The sequence below is a fragment of the Archocentrus centrarchus genome, chromosome 5 (assembly GCF_007364275.1).
Source record: "Archocentrus centrarchus isolate MPI-CPG fArcCen1 chromosome 5, fArcCen1, whole genome shotgun sequence".
Classification (NCBI taxonomy): Eukaryota; Metazoa; Chordata; class Actinopteri; order Cichliformes; family Cichlidae; genus Archocentrus; species Archocentrus centrarchus.
Window position 1 is genome coordinate 19,646,692 of NC_044350.1, and position 23,830 is coordinate 19,670,521.

At 40.1% G+C, this 23,830-nt stretch overlaps 1 protein-coding gene across 1 annotated transcript in view; it reads right to left on the bottom strand.

Moving 5' to 3' along the window:
* The window catches only part of bsnb (bassoon (presynaptic cytomatrix protein) b), an 81,771-nt gene that overhangs the window by 43,329 nt on the left and 14,612 nt on the right, over positions 1–23,830 (bottom strand). Inside the window, 1 exon segment of the mRNA XM_030729343.1 lies at positions 8,304–9,092. Within this exon segment, the coding sequence (XP_030585203.1) occupies positions 8,304–9,092 (789 nt within the window).

A 23,830-nucleotide genomic window follows, 5' to 3' on the forward strand; every position in this document is an offset into this window, starting at 1 on the left:
AGCCTCCAAACCAGCGAGCCATCTGTGCTGGGTGCCACATAATCTCAACAGGAAATAGTCATAGCTGTACATCACATCATCTTCCTGTCATCTGCAGCACAGTCACACACACTGGATTTCATCACCATGTGTACTGTACTTACCAAAATTCATGCTAAGCATGTACCCCTGCATTAGAAATGCAGGATTTAGAAGATTGTGAACATGGTATTTCCCTTTTACAGCCTCTTCAGTCCTAACATGGTTATCAGACAAAGTAAAAAATGGCATTGTCTCAGTTTAATCACCCAACAAGGCTTACAATTCTCACATGGCACTTATTTGTGAGTGGATCTTTACAATAGTGTGTTGGGGTTAAGCTCTTTACTCAAAGGGACTGCCAAACTCCCTCAACATGGATTAGTAACACTCCCAACTATTAGCTCCCGTTATGACCTACCCCAACCCCAAACCCCCACTCACTCCCTAAACGCAAACACACACAGAAACACACTCATCTCTCTGTTTTTTTCTTCTGCATAACTTCCTTTAAGTACTCTCTTATTATGTACAGAGGTTTTAAAATGCTCGTCCTTCTGTTGCAGCTAAAAAAATAAATAAATACAACACAAACTAAATCAAGAGTGCTGAGTACCCATGTTGCAGTGTCAACTGTGAGCGATTCAACCAGAAGTAATTGCCATCTCAATCAATGTGTCAACAACAAGCAATTCCCAACTACTGCTTGTAGACATGAGGAAGAGGGAATGCAAAAGGAGCGAGAAGATCAGTGAAACGCAAAGAAATGAAGGGTGTGTGCAAAGATCCATCACAAAGTGGAAAATAAGGCAAGAGAACAAAACAACCAGAGCATCACAATGAAGAATGATGTGCCAAAAGAGCAATTTTACTGTATGTATATGGCAAATCTACCCAAATCTACATATTCTTAGTGAATCACAAGACATGTGAGAAAAGGCTCAAATATCATAAGGTACGAGCAAGTAATGAGATACTTCATAAAATATATTCCTGCTTTTGGAATAAAGGCACTTTTAAACCGAGGAGAACAGACAAATAACGTACAATAATATGTGTGAGCATCCATAAAAGTACACGTGTCTGCCTTTGCAGGGCTAGAAAGTACCAGATTTTATCACTAGCATTTTAAAGTGATTGGTAGAATAGCATAGTCCAGTATATAAATTGTAGAAAATCTGCATTTGCATGTACAGTAGCTATAAAATAACGGTGTTATTGTTGGATGTCCTTACTGAGACAGCACATAAAACATTTCTGTCTTTATTCAGAATATATTTTTATGCAGTACTTTTCAACAGTCAGCTCAGCTCACAAATTTTACAATTTAAACTGTACCTCAGACCCCACTACATGTAACTGTAGTCCCTGTTATCATGTTTCAGTGGCTGCGATTAAGTCATATTCACTCCCACTGGAAACATGCAGGCATATACAACATGTGCAAGATCCATGTGGACCTGAAAATCGTAATTCGTGTTCCAGAACCTGTCTGCACTGGGTTATTCTAGGCACGTAGCACTTGCAGTATAAAGGAATATGAGAATATTAAAAGGCAGCGAGCAGCTGATTGAGGCTGGGTGGGTGTCTGAATCTGTGATGGCGTACCATCATCACTTTGGGAGCAGCCAGGCTGAGCATGGCAGGCTTGGATGCCTGATGCCACCAGCCATCTGGCTTTGGATGAGACTCCTGAGGGAGACACAGGCTGGTGCCAACCTTCAGAAAACACTTCCAGCATGTTTGAGAATAAGAATGGTGTGTTCATCTACACTGCCGCTCTGTGTGAAAGCGGCAACTGTGTTCCTGCAGATCTGTGACACATTCACAAATACTACATGTTCTACATATGTTCACTGTATGCAGGACGTGTGCTCAAGGGCACTGGGCTCTCATGGTGGAAAGCCAATAATCAAGACCAATGAGTTCTATAACTCATATGTATTTAATTTCTGCATAGCTCCCAGTAGAAGTTGAATCAAGCTAAACTTGAGGATCTTGAGTGGGCCACAACAGTAAGCCTATAAAAAATCAACTACTTCCAAACTACATTCTTGAAACATTACACTACTGTCATTGCATGTGCATCACAGTTTAAAACCATTTACAATTACTGTGACTGTGAAAGCAATCCTCTACAATTTTCACTCTTTGCAAAACAACCCAGTGGATTTGACTAAACACTTGGTGGACTGCATGTGGTCCACAGGTCATAAGCCTGACAACTCTGTTTTAAAGGCTAAAAACTTATCTGTAAATTTCCTTCATGTGTGAACAACATAGTTTATTGCATCATCTTTTTAAGGCACATAAAATGAGCCATTTTACCATATAGCTTTGCAGTTAACAGACTGCCTTTTCCTCTTTTACTGCTTTGCTGCAGCTGTGAGTATTACAGAATGAGACTATAAGTGGGTCCTTGCATAAGAGTACACAGTATAGGACCAATGCATCTGGGGTGTCCTTTCTACATTAATTTATACTGGAAATGCTCATGTAAGAAAAAAAATGAATTTAGGCAGTGTGTAATAGTTCACAATATAAAGGGATATAATTCACTGAGGCTCTCAGGCTTTCTGTATAGCTAGTATTTATTCTAGAATCAGGTATGTGTGTTTCTAGTTAAAACATGTTGAAATTAGGTCATGTGTCTCAGGAAAAATTCTTCTTATGTTCAAAACTCTGTGTACATTCAAATATAGCACATATATCTGTGTTCTGAGATGATTTTTTTTAGGAACTATTTACATCTCAGTTCAAGAATGTAATCGTTAAAGTTGAATATACAAAAGTTGGATTTCAAAGTTTAAACCAAAATTACACACAAGCCATGGCAGTCACAGTCACAATAAAGTAAATCTTTAACATGAAAGATAAACTTTGCTGCACCAAAACTTTTTTTGCACTTTTAAAATGTAATTGTCTAAAGCAACAGTATAAGCTAATAGCAAGTAATGTTATAACATTACTGGTGATAACATAGAGATGAATTAGCATTGAACAACCTCATAGGTCATTTGTGCAGGCACGTGTTTTACAACCAATGCCTACGTCTTAAAAGTGACATATAGCGGTCATATACAGAAGGACTTGTGAATTGTGTTTGGTTTTCTCCAGCAAATTCTGAAGAAATACATAAATGTGGATTTTCTCAGAAGTCTATGGGAACTAAATGACAGTAGATACCACAGGAAAATGGTTCCATCTTGTGTAGCACTTTTCAACTCCAACACTCAAAGCACTTTATACAACGTGCCTCATTCACACCCATTCATACAAGCACTTCAGTGTCTTGCCCAAGGATACTTCAGGATGCACACTGGAGCAGCCAGGGATTGAACCACCAACCTTTCAATTAGCCTCCAGAGCTACAGCCACATTACATGCTGACATGACACACAAAATGTTAAGATAAAAAGTGGACTGCAGTTTATATGCTATGTCTCAATATCAGGTTGCTTTGTCTCCTGCCACCTGTAGGGGCGCTCATTTTGGAAACGCTCACATGGGTTGTATAGGAACAAAGGATTGATATTGTCATTCAGATTGGAGGACATGTAGTTTAGGCAGTCCTACATAAATGTCCAATATGAGAGACCAAATATATAACTAGCTAACTATAACTAGTTTAAGTACACCTGCATATATGCATTCTTTTCTCACACATCTGCATTGACATACACACAGGCATCAACACACACTGACCTTATGTGACATGTGGAATCAAACACAGCTCTCTCACTGCTGCACACTGCATGAACTATTTATAATGTTCTCCTTCACTGAATTATTGATGAACTATGTTTTCTGTTTCTCTACACTTTTCTACAGTTCTGTGAGAAATTTGCTCATTTTTTACTAAATATCCTCTCTGGGCCTCTTTCTCATTATAAACAGAAGGAACACTTTTAAACAGACGAGGTCAGATGAGAACACCTAACCAACCGTGGGAACGAAAACAAAAAACATATGGGAAAAACAATGAACTAATGTAAAAAAAAAAAAAATAATAATAATGTTAAAGTAAGAATGCTGGGAAGTCCGACGTAATTTGTTATGTCGGTCACACCTCTACCTGTATGTATTTCAAGTTAAGAAAGATCTCATGCATGGCATCCACTCTGCTGTATCTGCTTCACTAGTAGACTGTGATAGCAGAAGGAGAGACAGAAAGAGTGATTCAGGAGTAAAGACTGAAATCCAGTGTACTGTGAAACAGATTGAGCAGCAGACACGCCAGTGAAAATATTCTATGTTCTATTTACAGCCGAACTCTTGGGAGATGACAATGACACGGGGGTTTGTTTTAATCTCCTTCAGAAGCATAATAGGGGAGAAAACGTCCCAAAACAAGGACATCTTATTTACTCAGAGCCACACATGACTTTCAGCACTAATTGATGTGAAATATTCCGCAATGTAACAAACAGTTGGCTTCCTCTCACTAATTATCACTGATTCTCACTTTCTTCCTCCTCCTCACTCTTTCACCTCTTTCCTTCCTCTCCTCCTCCTCCTCCTCCATTCTTCCACATTCTCGCAAAGACACTGGCAATCATCATCTCATCACAGATTAAAAAGGGGCTCACTATTTTTTTAAATAATACAGCTCAGCCTAATTCGCTCTGGATGAATTATGCATTGTGTCACTGATAATGTGGCAGAAAATATTTTTTCCTGAATGCTTCCAGCATTTTCCAATTTCTACAGGCTAGAAAATATTTTTCAAAATGCAACAGAATATTCTTTTGAAGGATGTGATGATTTGTTACCAGAGATGGCTTGTCATGTCATGAGGTAGTCAAGGGGTTCAATCATTCATTCATATATATATACATATATATATAAAAATATAAAAGACTTTTATAGTTCCAGTGAATTTAGGTAAATTTGTGACTTTTTTCTGTCTGTGTTTCTTCTGTTTGGCAATTTTTAGACACTGTACTTTATTTGTGTTTTCTCTACATGTGTACCCCTTTCAGCTAATATATTATTTCCTGAGCTGTCAACACTGTAGGAACTGTTTATTGTAATTTCTCTGTTCTTGTAGCAGGAAAAATAGACATTTTCAGATAGTTCTATACTATAATATGTTCTGAATGAATATCGAAAAAATATGATGCCATTAAATAAAAATACAAGAAAACAAAAACAATCAACACTTAAATATAAATCTGGTAATGATGTTTATTTTATATACACTGATAGGTCATTTCATTAGTTACACCTTGCTAGTACTGGGTGGACCCTCTTTTGCTTTCAGAGCTGCCTTAATTCTTCGTGGCATGTATTCATCAAGATGCTGGAAACATTTCTCAGAGTTTTTGGTCCATGTTTATATGATGGCATCACACAGTTGCTGCAGATTTGTCAAGCCGCACATCCATGATGAGAATCTTCTGTTCCACCACATCCCAGAGATGCTCTGCTGGACTAAGATCTGGTGAGTGTGGGGGCAATTTGAGTACAGTAAACTCGTTTTCAAGAAACCAGTTTGAAATTATTTGAACTTTGTGACATGGTGCATTATTCTGCTGGAAGCAGCTATGAGAAGATGGGTACACTGTGGTCACAAAGGGACTGACATTGTCAGCAACAATACTCAGGTAGGTTGTGGCTTTTAAGTGGTGCTCAGTTGGTACTAAGGGCCCCAGGAAATCCACAACACAATTACACTACCACCAAACGCCTGCCAAATTCCAACCCTACCAGAAGAAATCAAGACTCATCACAGACCAGACAACATTTTCCCAATCTTATATCCAATTTTGGTGAGCCCGTTTGAACTGCAGCTTCAGTTTCCTGTTTCTGGGTGACAAGAGTGGCAACCAGTGTAGTCTTCTGCGGCTGTAGACTGTCTGCTTCAAGGGTCAATGTGTTGTGTGTTCAGAGATGCTCTTCTGCATACCAAGTGGTTGTTTCAGTTACCGTTTTCAGACCACTCCCCGTAAACCCTAGAGATCATTGTACAAGAAAGTCCCAGTAGATCAGCAGTTTCTGAAATACCCAGAACAGCCTGTCTGGCACCAACAACCATGCCATGTTCAAAGGCACTTTAATCACCTTTCTTCCTTATTCTGATGCTTGGTTTGAACTTCTGCAGGTCGTCTTGACCATGTCTACATGCCTAAATGTATTGAGTTGCTACCACAAGTAGCTGATTAGATGTTTGCTTTAACGAGGAGTTGAACAGATGTACCTAATGACGAGGTCAGTGAGTGTAAAATTCCACAAAACACCAACACTAGACACAGTAAACTAATCATGATTTAGTATTTCCTGTTTAGCCAAAGCCTGATAAAGCTAATTGCTCTAAACACAAACACAAATCAGCACAAGGGTACAAATCTGTGTAGATGTACACATAAAAAGTACATCACATAGTTGACTAATATGCTCAAAATGATAACAGTTAATGAGCAACGCTGTTATGACATTTAAAAACTGTGTGGGAATAGGATATCCAGAGCTATCCATCCATCAACAGGTCAAAGAGACAATAAATCTAGCATAAGAAAGCTCCTGCACATATAGAAGGCAACAAAATCTTGTATTTTTAAAAACTGACAAAAGGCTGGTTATCAACAGCAGTGTAGTTGTGTAATGTTGCATTTACCGCCCCTGGATATTTTCCTCTTTTGTGTGTTGTAAAGTTAGTTGTTGCACTCTCCTTCTGTTTGCATTTGCAAGCATTTAGCTGTGACTTTAGATGTTTTAGCAATGAAATCCTGGAAGCCTTCTTTAGTTATGTTACAGTTTTTTTAAAACACGTCCATAGTGCTGACATTTCTACTCCATGGCTTACCTTCTAAATCAACATGACACAAACTTAATATTGTGCAAAAGTGGTATTTGGAACATTGTATCGTGAGTTTTACAATTACAACGACAGTAGAGTATGGCATCCCTAACCCAACCAGCTTTGTTACCACATCCTTAAAAAGGAGAAAGATTGGTTACAATATTGTCAGTAAGAAAATCAAAAGAAGCAGAAGCAACAAAACAGTAAAGTTTGGAGAGATTAGAAGAGGCTGAGAAGGAGGATATCTGTGCCAAACAAGCTGTGGAAATCAAGCTGAGGAACCAAGATTCAAAGTACAAAGCCTCACACCATGTCCAAATGGTTCTCACCCACTCTGGAGCGACCCACCTGCCAGCTCACAAGGAATGACAACAAAACCTGCTCACAGATTTGGAAAGAATGCTGGATTGAGATGCAGGCACAAGCCAGCAGAGCAGAAACACAACACACCTATTAACTGAGTCCCTCCTAAAAACAGAGCAGCGGCAGTCTGAAAGTTTTTGTAGACTCTGAGCATCTCAGCATCCAAGCATGAAAGGGACGGCTGACAAACAAATTATCTCTCTGTTTCCATAGCAATCTATGAATGGCCTGTGCTACTGCCTGTGACAACCAGATGCCTGTGAAGACAAGACTCGCCCATAAAAAGCTAGGGCTCTGCAGCAAGCCTGTTATTACTGCTATCATTCAATTGGACTTGATTTGCATAATTAAACTCTGTTATTGCCTGGCTCTGGAAGCTATTGTCAGGCCCTGTTCTTACCAACCAAAATGACACAGGACAAGGGGGCACTTAAAGGAGAAATATGCCCCCAGCTGACCCCTAGATATGACTAATCAATACTAAGATTATCCATTAAATTGAACTTAATAAGGCTCTGTTTCCTGTAGATTGGTCATTTATTTTTGTGTTGCTCCAGGGTAGTCACTGATGAGGTGAGTCACAGCTTGGACTTCACTCTGCTAACCACATGAAAGGCCCTGACAGAGCTGAACGAAGCAGGTCCTGACTGTGAAACACACAGAGAGACAGGCAGGAGAAAAGGTAGAAGCTCACAGGCTTATGTAAAATATTGTTTGTGCAAGCTGCATACACAACATGCTGCCAAAACTCCAAATATCAATGATTCTTCTGCAGAAATGTTACTGAATTGGTTATTTATCATTTGTAATAAAGCCTTTATACCTCTGTGTTAAAGAATGACATTGAGAAGCAGTGGAACATTCTTAAAAAAATACCAAAGAACAAGAGTATCAGAATCATGGGGATCCTCAAGGACAGAATAAATGCAACCAATTGCTGTCTATTTGACAACCCCTGAAGCCATGCTGGAGTCCTACGCACAGGAATCCTCAGTAAAACGAAGCTGTTCACACCAAGACCAGGCGGCATCAAATGGATAAAACAAAAGTCATTCGACTGCACTACAATTACAGTTTCTCACAAAAACATGGCATTTTATATAGCACAATGGTGTCTTACCTCGACTAGGTGTGGAGTGGGATTGAATCCACACATGTTGCACACTTGAGAGCGGCACTGTGTGCAGGTGTTGTAGTTGGGTTGCTCTGCTGTGTTACCTATGTTGAGATTTGTTTTGCAGAGGGGGCAAGAGGCTTTGGGCTTAGAGGAGTCCGGGGGAGGATGCTGTTGTTGCTGCTGAGAAGGGGGTCGAGGCCCTTGTTGCACAGGCTGAGGTCCTGAGGGTTTGCCTGCCCCAGGTCCTGGACCAGGAGCGCCTCCTGGTTTGGGGGCTGGTTTTGGGGGCTGTTGTTGGGGTTGAGTAGTCTCAGATATGAGAGTACTTGCTTGGTTGAGAAGAGAAGCACCAAAGCCAAACAACTTCCCAAAAGTCTGCTCTGGAGGTGGGGGCTGTCGTGAAGGGGAGCTTCCTGCACTGCGTGTCTGGTCCTGGCGGGGGTGCTGAGGTTGGTGGGCGGGCGAGCTGCGGGACAAATCAGGTTGGGACGGGGCCTTGGCCATCCCAGGGAGAGGGACTGCTCCTGGAGGCAGCTTTGTTTGTTGTTGGCCTGAGCCAGCTGGACCAGTCTGTTTAGTAGGGCCAGGCACTGGTTGGGCCTGCGATGGAGGCTGTGTCTGAGGAGGTGTATGCGTTTGAGGTGCAGGCTGAGTTGAAGCATCAGGTTTAGGTTCTAGATTGGTTGCATGAGAAGGAGATTGAATCTGTTGCTGACTCTTGGAGCGTGGTGTGGTCATGTCCATTCCCAGTGCTCTCTGCATCTGACAGTTTAGACATAACCACTCTTGGACCTGAAAAAGATAGAAAAACAAGGCAATGGCAATGAGCTACAGTATCTTGGCTTCACAAGTGGGTACATTTCCTGAAAGTGCTGAAAGAAGGTTGTATTTTTATCTTGTCTACTGCATAATCTTACAATGATGCCACAAACTGATAGAAAGGGAAAGTCTGGCAGACAGCCTAAAATGCCCTGCTGACAATCAAGCCTTTTTCTCCATTACCTATCCACATCACCATTTGAACATGGACTCCTAGCAGCAAGTTAAGCAGCTACCTCGCAGTCCACCATTAGCATTTATTCACTAAAGTCACTTCTGCTAACTTTTAAAGCCACATAAAAAGCTATTCACTCGTCACACATCTGCTGCTGGCAGTTTGCTGCTAATGGGCATTCTAGCTTTCAGTTGTGTCGGTAACTCTTTAATGTATTTACCACCCAATCGCGTGTCAGTCATCAGTATCATTCCCATTGATAGTCAATGGCTGACGTTAAAGTTATGAAAAGGTTAAAGTGGCCACTCTGCTTTTATTTTGCCTGTTACTGCAGGTCACGGAATTTCAGTAACATTCAGTGCTCTGCTACTCTCTTTCTGTGTGAAAGCTTCTTGACTCTGTTTCTTCTGTAAAGCAAAACACATCAAATGTGCGGTAGTTGGCTGCAAAAGCAAACACAACTGAGTCTTCATGTAAGCACCAGAAGACCTGAAAGTCCAGTGGATTATATCCATTTGTGACCGCAATGTCGACACAATAGAAATAGCATCTTGTGCAGCTAATGTGGCTAACATTACCATTAGCTTTGTTACAAATATACAAGTTGGCATTATGCTGAAATTTAATGTTAAGTGACCTTAAAAAACTATAAACTATAGGGCTGGGTGAGGGTTACCGTGTTTTCATGTCACCCATTGTGTTTTGAACTCCATTGGCCTACTTTCTCTTCACTTTCCAAAGAAATTCAAGTGAAATGAACTCGAAACTAAAAACTGCTTGTATGGGTGTGAATCTGAGTGATTTTGTTGATCTGTTTATGTGACTGACTGTATCCAGTATTTGCTGGGGTAGCCTCCAGCCTGCTGTGAATGGGAAAAATTGTCTCCGGAAAAATGATTCAACCGCTAAATAATTGTAAATGGTGTAAAATATCTCATTGAGGAAGGATTAAACTATCCCCATGCCTCTGCATACACATTTATTGCTATTCATCACTTACCCATAAACAAATGTGTGGGAAATAAATCTGACAGATGAAATGAACTCTGGAAATCCTCAGTAAATCATTGCTGCTCCTGATTTTGTAATCTTCCCTTATGTCTTTTCTAGGGAGTCTCTTCAATTTTTGCTTTCTCGTGAGTTTGTATTTGCATTACATAACATGGAGCCTTCCTCATTAAAATCATTCCACCAATCTCCTCTTGTTTCTCTTGCTGATTTATGTGCCTTTTTTTATTTTCATGTTTACTTACTGCTTCATACAGGCGCACAAAAAGGTGAAAGTAAGAAAGAGGCACTAGCGATGGCACATGGCCATACGTTGTAATTGGCATCCTAGTGCTTTGACAGCTGCCACACTATTGTAACTGTCTTGGATTCGTGGTCATTGCATAGTGCCTTAATGAATTATAAATGAAGACAGCAAAAGGTTGTCTGAGGGTTGGGATCGCTTGGAGGTCTGAGCCACAAAGAACAAGCTGGGAGGGCTGGACAATGCTTTTCTTCTTTATATCTTAGGGTCAAAAATTGCCATTCAGCCTGTGAATCTGGATTTCATGAAGATCTTAGTTCAGCTTAGAATTATTTGCACTCTGAGAACTTTTAAAAATTGAGTGAAAACACAGAAAGATCACTTCATTTAAAAAAAAAAAAAGACAAAGCATGATGCAAAAAAAAGAAGCCTGTTTCGGGCAGTTCAAAATGTTTTCAACTCACAATTCATCAGCAGAGGGGTTCCTGCTCCATTATTCCATAATTTACAATACTCTCAGCACTACATGTGGCAAAGTACGCATCACTGCTGTGCAGACTTCAACATGGACTCAAGACGAATTGTCACATTAACTTGCTAACTAGTTTGTGAAGTACACTGCTGAAACAATCAGCAATGGCTCTATAAATTTTCCTTTTTTAATAAAGCTCTGTACATATGCTGATATCATCATATGAACTCATGATATCAGAATTTTTCTTTGCCTATAAATTGAGGACCCAAATGCTGGACTCAGGAGCAGGCAGGCAGGAGTTAAAGAAAAACAAGCCTTTAATATGACTGACAGTACAAACTAATAAAACAAGGTTGATCACAAAACTAGAGAAAAACACAGCCACAACAAGACTGACATCTGACGAGGGGAAGACTGAGACAATAAATACACAGAGAGAACGAGGGGAGAGTGGAAACAGCTGGGGCAGAACAGGTGAACAAAATGACACTAACGAGACTCAGGGAAGTAAATCAAAACACAAAGCACAAGAGACAGGGGATGCTAAAATAAAACAGGAAGTGAGGAGACTGGTAAACAAATGCAAGCTTGACACCACATAGAGAGGACGCAGACTAGACACAACACGGGGAGACAGACACACTGAGAAAAACAGACTATGAAAACTCCACACAGAGGGGACCACTACGGGACAGAACACAGGGAGAACTAAGGTCTAAAGCAACTGGGAACTACTAAGAATACATAAGGGGAACACATGAAACAATATAAAAAAAACAAAACAGTAACAATGAAGGCAACATAACTACAAAAGACCATACACTAAGAAACAAGGGGTTGCAGACCAGGACCGTGACAACAGTGACACTTTAAAGGTCCTTAAATGCTGAAGTCTTGTATTTGTTGATGCATTTTCAAAGTGTTCTGATAACTGTCTGCATGTATTAAACCATAAGAAAGTAAAAATGTATTATACTACATATTACTAGATAAAGGAGAGGAGAAAAGGTGTCACTTCCCAATTTAGCTATGAGTCACTGGACCTAAACTGTAGTACTGCCCTACATATTGCAAAGCAGTGACTCAATACTGTGATTTTTATGATTTTTAGATCAAGAAGAAACTCTCTACCCTAACCCCACTGATAACATCTAATTTTGCTGAAGCCTCATCAAACTGCATAGTCATTTCTGTACACTTCAATATTCAGTTTTAATTATTCACTATTTGAACTGCTGCACAAACTGAGATATGGGTAGCGATGTGACTCACAGCTCTCAAAGCAGGCTATTTTTTTTCTGCCTCCAGTGGTCAGAATGCTTGTTTAAATTATGTAGAAATGAGAATGTCATATTTAGCATGCACTGAGCTTATTTGGCATGATTACAGCTGCAATACAGCACCTACAGAACTATGCTAGTTAGAAGTACAGTAGTGCTGAGCTAGTCAGCATTTCCATTAGTTGTGCCACTTGCTAACAGACAGCTGCTTCCTCTGGGTGAAGACGTAATCAACCAATCGGGGAGATCGTGTGTGTTAGAGACTTCCTCTGGCTGAGCTGGCTGATTTCCTGCAGGCTCTACACACACATAAATGCCATAAAATCATCTTCTGATTTTTTTTTTTTTTTATCTGTCTTTTGGATCAAATTCTGATTATGCAAAAAGAATTTTCAGGCTGTTTTAAAAGTGAAGGAAATTCAAATATATATTCATCAGTTCCACACATACTGTATCATGAGAAGCAAGAGTGACAGACTTATAGGCTTACTTTAGTCATCAGGAAGAACTTTAGCTCTTCCTTGCAATCCCTACTGCTGCTTTGTGTCCACAACCAGCCACACCCATCTGTTAGGGTCATTATAGAAGGTGGGATAGGCTTTAAATTTTCAACCAGATGGGGCAGTAATGGACTGCTTTTCAGTCTGCTGAAAATCACTTCTTCAAATCATGGTAATGCAGTTGTAAATTATGTATTTTCTGCTTCTTTCTGCAACAAAATCTTCAATGAATCTATCACAATGTGTCAAATTTTGCACTGTTGACTGCTTCTAAGTGTTTTGTAACTCCACCTGCTTTACAATATTTCCTTATCTCTTAAGTCAGTCATTCGATCAGTCAGTCATTCAGTAAGTCTGTGTAGACAGAGTAAGTCACAGGCTCAGCAGCACCTTAGCCTACTGCCTGGCTCCCTGCCAGTTCCTGGTATAAGGAGCAATGAGGCCATGGTTTTCACTGTCAATCAGGAAAACTGAGAAGCCGGGTGCAGAGGTGAACCCTGGGGACAGTCAGAGTAATGTGCTCAGCGAAAAAGGCCAACACAGCGCCATCTAACACAAGACATTTTATCTAATCAGAGGCTCATGTAGAAACTCCTTTTTCTATAACGGTTGTTGTCCTTGATATTTTTTTCTTTCAAAATTACAGTTAGGATAATCATATAAAGCCCACTGAGGAAAAAAAAACACGGAAAAAAAACCCAAACAAACAAAGAAAGCAGCTGCAGGAAGGGCAAGCAGCTATTTATCAATTTCTTCATGTCTCTCCTTGCCTCCGCCTCATCTCTTCATCTCATTCCTTTCTGCGTCCCCCTTGTTATGAGGCAATCATGTGGATCTTTATGAAATCTGATCTGTATCAGCAAAAAAAAAAAAAACAAGCACACTGCACACTGTCTCCTGCTCTGCCTCTCTATCAGTTCTCTTGCAGTTCTTGCAGCCCTCCATCTTTTTCTCCTACACTCATCTTTATTTCTCCTCGTTATCTGCATCTCACACATCCTATCACTCCCTCTAATTTTTTTCTTCCATCTCCATCATCATCTGTGTGTTCATGATGCATCTCTTCAGGGTCAGAAATTTATACCCAGCTAGTTTCAAATGTGGATACATTTCAGAAAGCAAACTGCCACACTGGCAGGTAAATGTTTGTACCAAAATAGTCATGTAACAAAGAACTATGCTGAGAGTGTCTTCCTCTCATTTATGAGTGCATGCTTCTCTCTTCTGCTGTGTTGGAGTTTGACACACATACAGACGTTAGAAGATATAACACTGCATACATCACACAGGTGTACAAAGTTTCCCTGTTTTTCTTCTTCATGCATTTGGTGACAGGTGTGAGACATCATGCCGTCCATCATTCCCCAGAAAAGCTGGATAACGAACACGCCTAGACAGATCCAAACTTTGGCTGACAAAGATGCAGATGAAGAAAGCCGCTCTGTCTCAAAGATCACAATGCAGTATCTCCATGCAGTATGTACAGCAGCTGAGCACTGCAGTTTGGGGATCAGGGTGCTTGGAATGCAGTGGTTTATCAATTCCTTGCAAATTGGGCCAAAGACATTGAAATTCCTCCCAGTGCCTCTCTCCCTCTTTCTCTCTTTCTCTCTGTCAATTTGTCTCTCTGCCTCTGCTAAACTCAAACACAGGCAGCTCTACAAACAACTACACGAGAACAGTTTCAATAAAACACATCTGTTTTACTCCTAAATGTTACCAGGCAGGAAAATGGCGCTAATCAAAATCCTGAGTCATTGTCGGGAAATCACTGTTAAGTTTTTTTTCCACGTGTATTATTCACCGTCTCTCACCAGGTATACTGGTGCAGTATTAGGTAGAGCAGGGAGTCATGGCATTAATAAGCATGCAGGAAAGTAGTTCAGAGTGCATAACATTAAATCACGATCTACAGTAGAGGAAATCGGCATGATATCATGAACACTTGTGCACTGCAATGCAATAAAATACCGTTTCCTTGTAAAAGATTTTTTTCTACTTTTATGAAACTTTTAATAGTCAGTGCTTTTGAAATTATGCCACAGAGATCTAGACTCCACTCTGCTGTACTGTTTGACTCCACAGTGCATCATGTGTCATTATTGTACTTGAGTATCTTACTGAGAGGCCAATAGCATTTTGATTGCAGTTGTTTCTGTCTGCACGTTTCAACACCGCCAGAACATCAGCAAGATTTGCTGCAAAGGCTAAGTTTTTGTGGGTCCGATAAGCCGTACAAAAATGTGCAATGACAGTGCACAGTACAGTCCTGTTTGTTACTGGAATAAACAATCGGTAGCAGGCCTAAAAGGAGTCCAAGAACTCCAGGGTCAAGACAAATGTCATCCTGACGTGCCTCGCCACAGGCTTCTACCCAAAAAACATCACCCTGGGGATGTATTCTAACTACAGAGGACAGCCTGATGAGCTCAGGAGGTCTACCAAATAATAACAACACCTTCCAGAAAAGAGACTTTGGAGATTTTAAGGTCTGATGTGTTTATGTACATCTGTGAAGTCATCCGTGAAGCGACCAGTGTGAAAGTTCCAAAGGTTTGGGAGTGTGCTTGATGTTCCTGATGGAGACAGAAGTGCTGTTATCGGTGCAGTGGTAGCAGTTCTGCTTGTGATATTTAGTACAGCTGTGATTCTGCTAGTTTTACGTTAAAAAAAAAAAAAAACGCATTCTTGACAATGGATCTGACAATCAAAGCCAACTGCCAGAGGCAACTGGTTGAACTAAAAACTTCTGGTTGAGTGAACGCTGGCGCCAATTGCTGCCACTGCTCTCCAGCTTTTTAACCCATTTTTAAGTGTATTCTCTACTTCTGTGATGGTTATTCTTTTCAAGTCTGTTTTTATTGTATCTGATTTCTGTAAGGTGACCTTGAGAGTTTTGAAAGGTGCCTATGAATAAAATATTATATTATTATTATCATTCTTTCCAACACAGAGTCAAAGAATGATACCACTTTGCAGAAAGTGAGATTTCTATGTGTCTGGATGTAATATAGAGTCTATTAGGAAAACAGACTAAAGATTCCTGGGATTTTTTTTCCTGCACTCTGACAAAATATGATGACTTCTGTTACTCCTTGCTTGAGAGAACAGATAAAATGATGGCTGTAAGATGGACTTTAACTGCAGTAAGTTATGGTGTAATAATTAAAACAGTGTCCCAGATTTACAGTCTGGCAGTTCTCATTGCAAAATATTTTGGTATATGCAAAATTCAGCATGAAGTGTCTCAGCTGGATTCCTGACCCAGTTCCCACTGTTTGTCCACTTAAAACCAGTCTATGATTACATGCAAAAGCACAGTGTTGAAAAACAGCCACCCAAAGCCTGACATGTGTTTTACAGTATAATAATTTAGTTATTTGAACATATGTGTTCATTAAGAGGTTTACTGTCTTACATGCTTATAAAATGATTTCCAGTAAATAGGATAAAAGGTTTGCAAAAGAGGCATAGTTACTTGAAACACATTATGTTAAAATATTTCATTTTGTTAAGATAATCAATTCAAAATTATCAGGGTAACATCTTGATTGAAGTATTAGTAAGATTTATCAGATTATCAGACCTTTTGATCTAAGCTCTGTATCTACTGATGTATGTAGATACATCAGTAGATACAGAACAGTTAGGACCATACGTTTTTGGACATTGCAACTTTTTTTTGTTGTTGTTGTACTTTAGCCTGTGTATACCACTACACTGGATTTTAAATAATACCAATGTGATGGAAGTGCACACTTTCTGTTCACGATTTTAAATAATACCAATGTGATGGAAGTGCACACTTTCTGTTCAAGTGGTTTAACATTTTCAGGGGCTCAAAAGTAGCTGGACAAACTAACACAACAGCCAAATGCTATTTCCTCTCTTGAGATGCCCAGCTAGGTCTTTTTTAGGTGACTGACTTAGACATCTTTTTTCTTGAGAAATTCTTGGGTTGCTTTTGCAGTATGCTGTGGATCATTATCCATTCACACTGTAAAGCACTGCCTGATCAGTTTTGCAGCATTTGGCTGAAAAAGCCCTGTACACTTCAGAATTCATCCTGCTACGTCTATCAGCAGTCACATCATCAATAAACACTAGTGACCCGGTTCCACTGGCAGCCATACACGGCCATATCATAACATTACCTCCTTTTCTCTTCCCATCATTTGGGTACAAGTTCATCTTGTATGATTAATAATGATCGACTTGTAACCAAGTTAATCATCTGTTCAAATATTTTTTTCCAGAACTGTGCAGGCTCTTTTAGATGTTTTCTGGAAAAGTCTAATCTGGCTTTCTTCTTCTTGATTAACGAGTGGTTTGCCCCTTGTTGTAAACCCTCTGTATTTACATTCACAAAGGTGCCTCTCGATTGTAAACTATGCCATTCTCTTGGAGAATGTTCTTGACTTGGTTAGATGTTGTGAAGTTCTTTTTTTTGACCAGAGACAGAATTCCGCAATCAGCCATTTTGTTTAGATGTCAATCAATATATAGACAGTGGTCTTTCAGGCCTTTTAGTGTTGTTGAACTGGCCCATGCAATCAGTCTTTTTAAGAATGCACCAGATTGTTGAGTTGGAGTTTTTGCTATTTCTCTGATAGATTTATTTCGGTTTTTCAGCATCCTTCACTTGCATCAACATCTCTGTTTCGACAGTTCCAGTGAACAGCTACAAAGTGCAAGTTTTTATCTTTTATCTGTTTAATTTGTTATGGAATTATGAAACTGCTCGTCAGTCAATCAGCCAATGACTTTGAGCCTCTGAAAATGGGGGACTATGTATACAAATCTCTCTAATTGCTAAATATATATAATATAATACTATTGTTAAAAGCATTAGATTACAGCTGCACTTAAAAAACACTGTGGTTGTGTGCATAGCCATAACTACAAAATATGCATCATTGTCCAAAAATGTAAACACCTAACTGTATATATTATAATGGCCAAATGGTTATTTGACTATTTTAAATGTACATATTGTTTAGTATGTCAGTTTGTCATCAAAAAACACAAAAAAAACAAAGCAAAAAAAACACATGGGCATTTTTTGGTGGGAAACCTGGAAGCTGCATGACTCATTTTATTCTCAAAATAATTAAATAGTTAATTTTCTTGCAAAGCATTTGATAACTAGAAACAAATGAAATCCATCCATCAGTCCATCCATTTTTTTTGCATTTTTCCGGGGCCACCTTGTGGGGGCAGTAGCCTAAGCAGAGAAACCCAGACCTCCTTCTCCACAGCCACCTCGTCCACCTTATCTGGGGGAGCACCAAGTCGTTCCCAGGCCAGCCAAGAGATATAATCTCTCCAGCGTGTCTTGAGTCTGCCCCAGGGCCTCACCCCATTAGGACATGGCCAGAACACCTCACTCAAGAGGCACCCAGGAGCAGTGATGTCAGTAACACATTACTTAGTAACGTGTTACTCTAATCTGACTCCTTTTTTTTGGTAACGAGTAATCCAACCCGTTACTATTTGCAGTCCAGTAATCAGATTAAAGTAACTTATCCAAGTCACTGTGCGTTACTATTTTTGTCATTTTCCTCAGTACAAAGATATATTTTTGCTTTCTTCTTGTGTTTCGGGGAGTGACGTCTGGCAGATGCAACAATTGCGTCCCGTTTTCAGCATGAGGACAATAATAGCACGCAGTGACACAAATATAAACAATGGAGGAGGAGAGAGATGCGCGTTTTCTAGCTGAAATACAGGCACTATTTTTAATTTTGTGTCACCTAAAGATGACAACATCAAGGTTAGTTGTGCACTCAAAGTGCTATCTAGCTTCAAAAACACTACATCAAATATGACAAAACATCTGGAGTCATGGCGCAGTCAAACTTGCAGAGGGAATCGCAACAGGTGGAGCGAAGCAGAGCTGCGGCTAATGCAGGAGCCCCCCAGCACCCAAACAACTAAAGCTGGACTTCTGTACAAACCAGTAAGTGGGGGAGAGCTGAAAAAGTTGAAAAGCCCTCTACTACAGTATGTAATAGAGGCTGGTATTGTGCCAAAAATGACTGTCTGCCAAACAGCAATTTTTGGTATTTGCCAAGAAATCATTCCCTGTATTTAAACGGCTGTAAATGACTTGTTGACCTCATGAATGATATCAGGTAATTTTGAGTGAGAAACAGCATTTCTATCACACGGTAGAAGCTGCAATCAGTTTTTGGCAAAGTGACTTTTATATGTTCATTTTTTTTCAAGGTAAAAACTGACATTAAAAATGTATTTTTAAACAGAAATCTGTCTCAGAAGGCTGCAGAAATCACAACAAATATAACATCACAGTTCTATAAAGATATTTGAAGTGGCCAAAAAGCACTGGATTGATTATAATGTAGGTACAATAACACAGACTCCTAAAGATTGTTGAAAAACAGGTTATTTCTGCATTTTATATATAAGCCCTTCATAAATCATGTTGACTGCACTCTATTTACCAATATAAGCAAAGATATTACACATAAAAATACACAGAAACATCTGAATCACTTTATGACAGACGATCACTTTTTGGCACAAGACTGGCCATTGTTGAAAACAACTAATAAAGTAACTTGTAATCTAACTTAGTTACTTCTAAAATTAAGTAATCAGTAAAGTAACTAAGTTACTTTTTAAAGGAGTAATCAGTAATCAGTAGTTGGACTATTTTTTCAAGCTAACTATACCATCACTGCCCAGGAGGCATCTGAGTCAGATGCCCAAACCATCTCAACTGGCTTCTTTCGATGTGGAGAAGTAGCAGCTCTACTCTGAGCCCCTCTCGAATGACTGCACTCTTCACCCTATCTCTAAGGGAGAGGCCAGCCACCCTTTGGGGGAAGCGCATTTCTGCTGCTTGTATTCGCAATCTCATACTTTTGGTGAGGGTAAGGACTTAGATCAACCGATAAATCAACAGCTCACTCTTCACCATGACGGATCGCTGCAACGTCCACATCACTGCAACCTCAGCCCCAATCCATCTGTCAATCTCGTGCTCCTGTCTCGCCTCACTCATGAACAAGACCCAGAGATACGTAGCCCTTTAAGACCTATAATAGAACAAGTCTGCCAGACCATATCTGTACAGTTATACATGCTGTAGTACCATCTTGTGGAATATTTCAACTCACTATAATCAATAGAATCTTCAGAACCCTAATTATAATAATATGTATGAAGGAAATCCATAGTAACTACATAAGGTAGCTAAAAAGTGCATTAACCCACTGTCATGTCCCGAGGGTTTTGGTGTGTGTGCTTGTGGGCGTGTATGTCTTCTGTCTGTCTCTCCTCTATGTGTGGGCTCATGGGAGGTGGCCTCCCGTGTCTCCTCCCTTCCTGGGCGGACGTTCTGGGCGTGCTCCACCACACCTGTGGCAGATCGGCTCATCAGGCTGCGTTTCTTAAGCTGCCAGCAGACCTTCAGTCTTCGCTGGATCATTGACTGAGTCTCAGTTAGTGTCGGCCATTTTTCTTGTGCTTCTCTCGTTGTGACTACTTGTGACTTACCTGCTCTCCGTTTCTTGCCCCAGATCCCTGTAAAAGTTCCTGCCTGTTGCTCCATAACCGTCTGGTCCTCTGTCGCCGCTCAACACGCCGCCCCTCTATCCTCTGTTGGAGTCCGCCTGCCCCCACACTCGCCAACCCCCGCCGCCACTCGCTCCCTCTGGATTCCCCGGACCTCTCCATCCTCACTCAGCCTGTGTTCCACAATCCCTCACCTGGAAACCCCTTCTCACGACCCCATTTTCTTATCGCACTGTAAATAAACTAACACCTTTTTCACTGCAGCGACTGCCTGTGTGTCCACTCTTTTCCCCCACGCCTTGACACCCACAAAGAAATTGAAAACCATTTTCTCTACATATTATGCTAGATACAGAAATGCCATAGCTGTACATGCTAATGCACATGATAAAGCACATGGAGTACGTTTTATTGTTAGTGCTTCCTACATGATTTTTGCGAACCCATTACAGGAAGGATACAGCGCTCTGGAACATGTTGAATGCATGATATGTAAGTGTAAGTCGTCTGGTTTTAAATGCAAAAAGAATTATTGCTTTATCCTATGTGGTTGCAATTCTACCAGCATTGAAAAGCACTCTGGGTCCCTGACCCAGAGAGGTTACTCCACCCTTTTCTGGCTGAGGACCATGGCATCAGACTTGGAGGAGCTAATTCTCATACCTACCACTTCACACTCGACTGTGAACCACTGCAGTGCAAGCCAGAGGCCACCACCTGATGAAGCCAACAGAACCACATCATCCGCAAAAAGCAGAAATGAGATTCCGAGGACACCAAGGTGGATGCCTTCTACCACTCAGCTACGCCTAGAAATTCTGTCCATAAAAATTATGAACAGAATCGGTAAAAAAGGGCAGCCCTAGTGGAGTCCAACAACCACCAGAAACTGGATGGGCCATAACAACAGGTCTCCATGCGATGTTGCAGAGACATGTCAACCAAGACGGCCCTACAACATCGAGAGCCTTCAAAACACAGGGTGAATCTCATCCACCCTGGGGGCCTCACCACCAAGGAGTTCTTTAAATGAGACAAGATGGATTTGGTGGATTCAAACTCAGGACCTTCTTGCTGTGAATCAACAGTGCTAACCACCACGCCACCGTGCTGCCCCCCCCCCCCTCAGTGAAACAAATGAAACAGATTCATTTCAGAATATATTTTTTTTATGCACTGATATTAATTAGCATCTTCCAGCTGAAGAAAATTCATGAGAGCTTCACAGATTCATGAAAAGAATAATTTAGACCAAATAATATGAAAAAACACTTTAGATAAGGAAACATCACATTTACTTAATTATCTCAAAGAAACTAAAAAAAATCTTGAAAAGCTGCACTTAAATGGTATTTTTATACATGAATAATTTCATAGTCTAAATCTAACCAAATTGCATCTTGATTTCCTACATTAAATTCTTCACAGTTCACCCATATCAGACAGAAGCCATGCAGTCTTTCACTTATATGAAACGTCCTCATTGTGTTCCACTTTGCCAGATCTGAATGTCACTGAATCTCTTGTGTCAAATCATGCATAGTTAGAGGGGGATTAGAAAAGTCTGATGCTAAATATTTGAATTAATTTGAGGGGATTAGAAACCATCCTCTGCCTCCTCTGGGGTATAATGGACTCGTCCTTCACTGATATGACCATATCACTTTATTTACATTTATATAACTAATACAGTGCCCACTCAAACCGTGGCTGTTTGGAAAGGCCAATTGCAGCTTGCAGCGTGAGTGAGTGATGAATTAATTTGTTGAACGAGGAATGAGGTGTGTCAGCAAATACAGTGCTGAGTCAGGTAGCCAACATTTGGCTTCAAATTATTCAATAACAATGGTTCTAAACTGCAATACTAATATTTGACTAAATTTAGATTGATATTTAATGTGTGGGCTAACCTTGCTGTGTGTGTGTGTGTGTGTGTGTGTGTGTGTGTGTGTGTGTGTGTGTGTGTGTGTGTGTGTGTGTGTGTGTGTACTGCAATTATAAGCAGAGGCCCAAAGTAAGCCTGTGGAGCAGAGCTAACACAGGCACAAATCAAGAGGACACCAGTAAGCATGGTACTAAACCAAACACTCCCCAAGTGAGCTTATGAAGCAGAGCTGCTAAATTAGGCAGGCACTGCAAAATAATCAGCTAAAAATATACTTTGAGAACTATGAATGTCCATTAAGAATGTCGCTGAAAACATACAGAGACATAAAAGAGAAAATTATTTTTTCTGCAATGCACTAATATATCAGCCAATCTGATCACCAGTGTTAACCTTGTTGATCGCCTTCTGGCCAAATGAGATAACATCTGATGATGGCAAATGTTATCTCACTGAATGCTCGGTGATAGTGTAATGAAAACATACACTACATGGCCACCTACACATTACACCTACGACATGAAGTTGCTGGCTCACACTTTTTGTGCTGATGTTAATGCCAGAGGAGGTGCAACTCTGCAGTTATTGAGTCAGCAGAACTTTGGTGACTTTTATGCACTATGAGACTCAGCACTCAGCGACCCCACTCTGTAAATACCTCGGCTGATTTGCTGTGGTTTCTGAATGCTTCCACTTTGCAATAATACCATTTACAGTTGACAGTTTAATATCTAGGAGGGAAGAAATTTCATGAACTGATTTGTTGCAAAGGTGGCATCTTATTACAGTAACACACTCAAATAAAGAGGGCTCTTTAGAGTGATCCATTGTTTTACAAATGTTTGTAAAGACAGACTGCATGGTTTGCTTTTATACGCCTGTGGCAATAGGACTGAAAACAGTTGAATCCAAAGATCAAGAGCTGAATTGATTTTGTCCATATAGTGTAAGTATTTGCATCAGCTATGGATCAAATTGTAAGAATTTTACTGTGCACTCCAACAATTTTTAGCAACAAAAAATGGAAATAAAATAAAATAAATTCATATTTAACACTACACTTCCTTTGTGCCCCAGCATTTCACCTTTCTTGTACAATGCAGACTATGAACTGTGACTGAGAAAAGCAAACAGAGTCACACACATGCTAAAAGAGACTCCATCCTTTATTCCCTATTAGTTCAGGGAGCTCTTATTTATCCTTAATACAAGAAAAACAAGACTGTTAGTTTGTGACTGCGGTCACGTGTAAAAACTATATGAATAATTGAAAAACTCACACAGTTCTCAGTTTGAGGACCACAGTGCATGTTCTAAAAGTTTAGAAGTAATCACAAGTTTAAGGTCATACCAGGATCAATACCATACCTGAAACCCTCACAACCTACAAACCCGCCTTCAAGCACACTTGAAAATTACAGAATGTTTGTTTATGACACTATGAACAGCTTGCTCTCCCAGGTTGGTACCACTTGAGAAAACTGATTTTCAGCCTTGGGATTAGAACTTGAAGCATTAAAGTCAATTTTAACAGTCCCATGTCCTACTGAGAAATTTAGTGTTTAGTGTTTACTGTAAGCCTGTGTATAAAAGAAGTCCAGTTGT